Source organism: Pundamilia nyererei, unplaced genomic scaffold (genome assembly GCF_000239375.1).
Source record: "Pundamilia nyererei isolate P.nyererei 1_Seehausen unplaced genomic scaffold, PunNye1.0 scaffold00201, whole genome shotgun sequence".
Lineage (NCBI taxonomy): Eukaryota > Metazoa > Chordata > Actinopteri > Cichliformes > Cichlidae > Pundamilia > Pundamilia nyererei.
Genome location: NW_005187602.1, coordinates 894,833 through 896,078, shown reverse-complemented (window position 1 = coordinate 896,078; position 1,246 = coordinate 894,833). Strand labels below are relative to the sequence as shown.

General features: G+C 42.0%; 1 protein-coding gene across 1 annotated transcript in view; it reads left to right on the top strand.

The window, feature by feature from the left end:
* LOC106456420 (plasma membrane calcium-transporting ATPase 1-like) overlaps positions 1 to 1,240 on the top strand; it is a 3,609-nt gene extending 2,369 nt beyond the window's left edge. The window contains exon 2 of the mRNA XM_013914504.1: positions 174 to 1,240. Within this exon, the coding sequence (XP_013769958.1) occupies positions 174 to 557 (384 nt within the window). The 3' untranslated portion in view covers positions 558 to 1,240. The remainder of the gene's footprint in view (positions 1 to 173) is intronic.
* The last annotated feature ends 6 nt before the right edge of the window (positions 1,241 to 1,246 follow it).

Below are 1,246 nucleotides of genomic sequence, written 5' to 3'. Positions count from 1 at the left end.
TATTTTTTTTCGGTACCGGTACTAGTTTTAATTTGTTGTATTTATCCGCGACACCTTAAAGGCCGGTCCATGAAAATATTGTCAGGCATAAACCGGTCCGTGGCACAAAACAGGTTGGGGACTGCTGCTGTAAATGATCTACCTGAGTTGACTCACTGTCTCTGATCTGCCAGATCCGTGTGGTGAAGGCCTTCAGGGACAGTGTGTCTCCCTATGAAGGTCTGGAGACACCTGAATCTCGCAGTTCCATTCACAACTTCATGAATCATCCCGAGTTCCGTATTGAAGACTCAGAACCTCAGATCCCCCTCATCGATGAAAATGAGAGTGAAGATGATCCCCCTACCAAACGAAACTCTATTTTCATCCCACCGCCACTTACTGGATTGTCCAGCCAGCCGCCTCTCCCCTTCACCTCCAACGAGAACAACAACGCCTTGGACCGTGTCATCCCGTTACATAAGGACATCTCCAGGTCTGCACTGGTCCCTCCCAACTCAGCAGGACTACCACCCTGTCCAGGAAGCCCCTTGCACAGTCTGGAAACCTCACTCTGAAGCCCCTCTCTCCTACCTGAACACTTCCTGTTACTAAAGTATGTTCGTACTGTGTTTTTTATGGTCAGAATTCTGGTTCTTCTGGGAGCCATGGAAGGGAAAAAATTAAAAAGAGACTCACCAAATTGTTCCAACCAAGAGTTCATCTGCAGAAATGTTTCCAGATGTGCTTTTGTTCTGTGACAGCGACTCACACAGACTGTTTCCTTTTTTAATAGAAATGAACTTCTTGTTACTTAGGAGAATGTTGTTTGTGCAGGGAACAATGAGTAATCAGTTCTGATTGTGTACATATTCTGTTAATGTAGTTTTAAATGTGGGATTACAGTTTTTCAGCAGACCAGCTGATGGGAGCCGGTAGTGATGGTTCATGTTAGTTTTTTGTTAAGGATCTGTCACTGAAATGTTTAGTATTTTGTGTTGTAGAGAGAACGTTTTGAGGGAGGTGTTTAATGTTGAATTTTATTTTAGTGTGGTTTTAGATTGAAAAAGTTACAAAAAAGTTATTAAAAGTTTCAAAAAATAGACTTTGAGAGCTGGATAACTTTGGTAAAGCATTACGTCAGACAAAAGAAGAGCTGTAGCAGTTATCAAAAGTCTTTTCAAAAATTTTCACAATGAATTCACTGGATTATAGAGCCTTCCAGTCTCAGGCTTTACTTCACACACATTTCCTAAGATATGTCGTT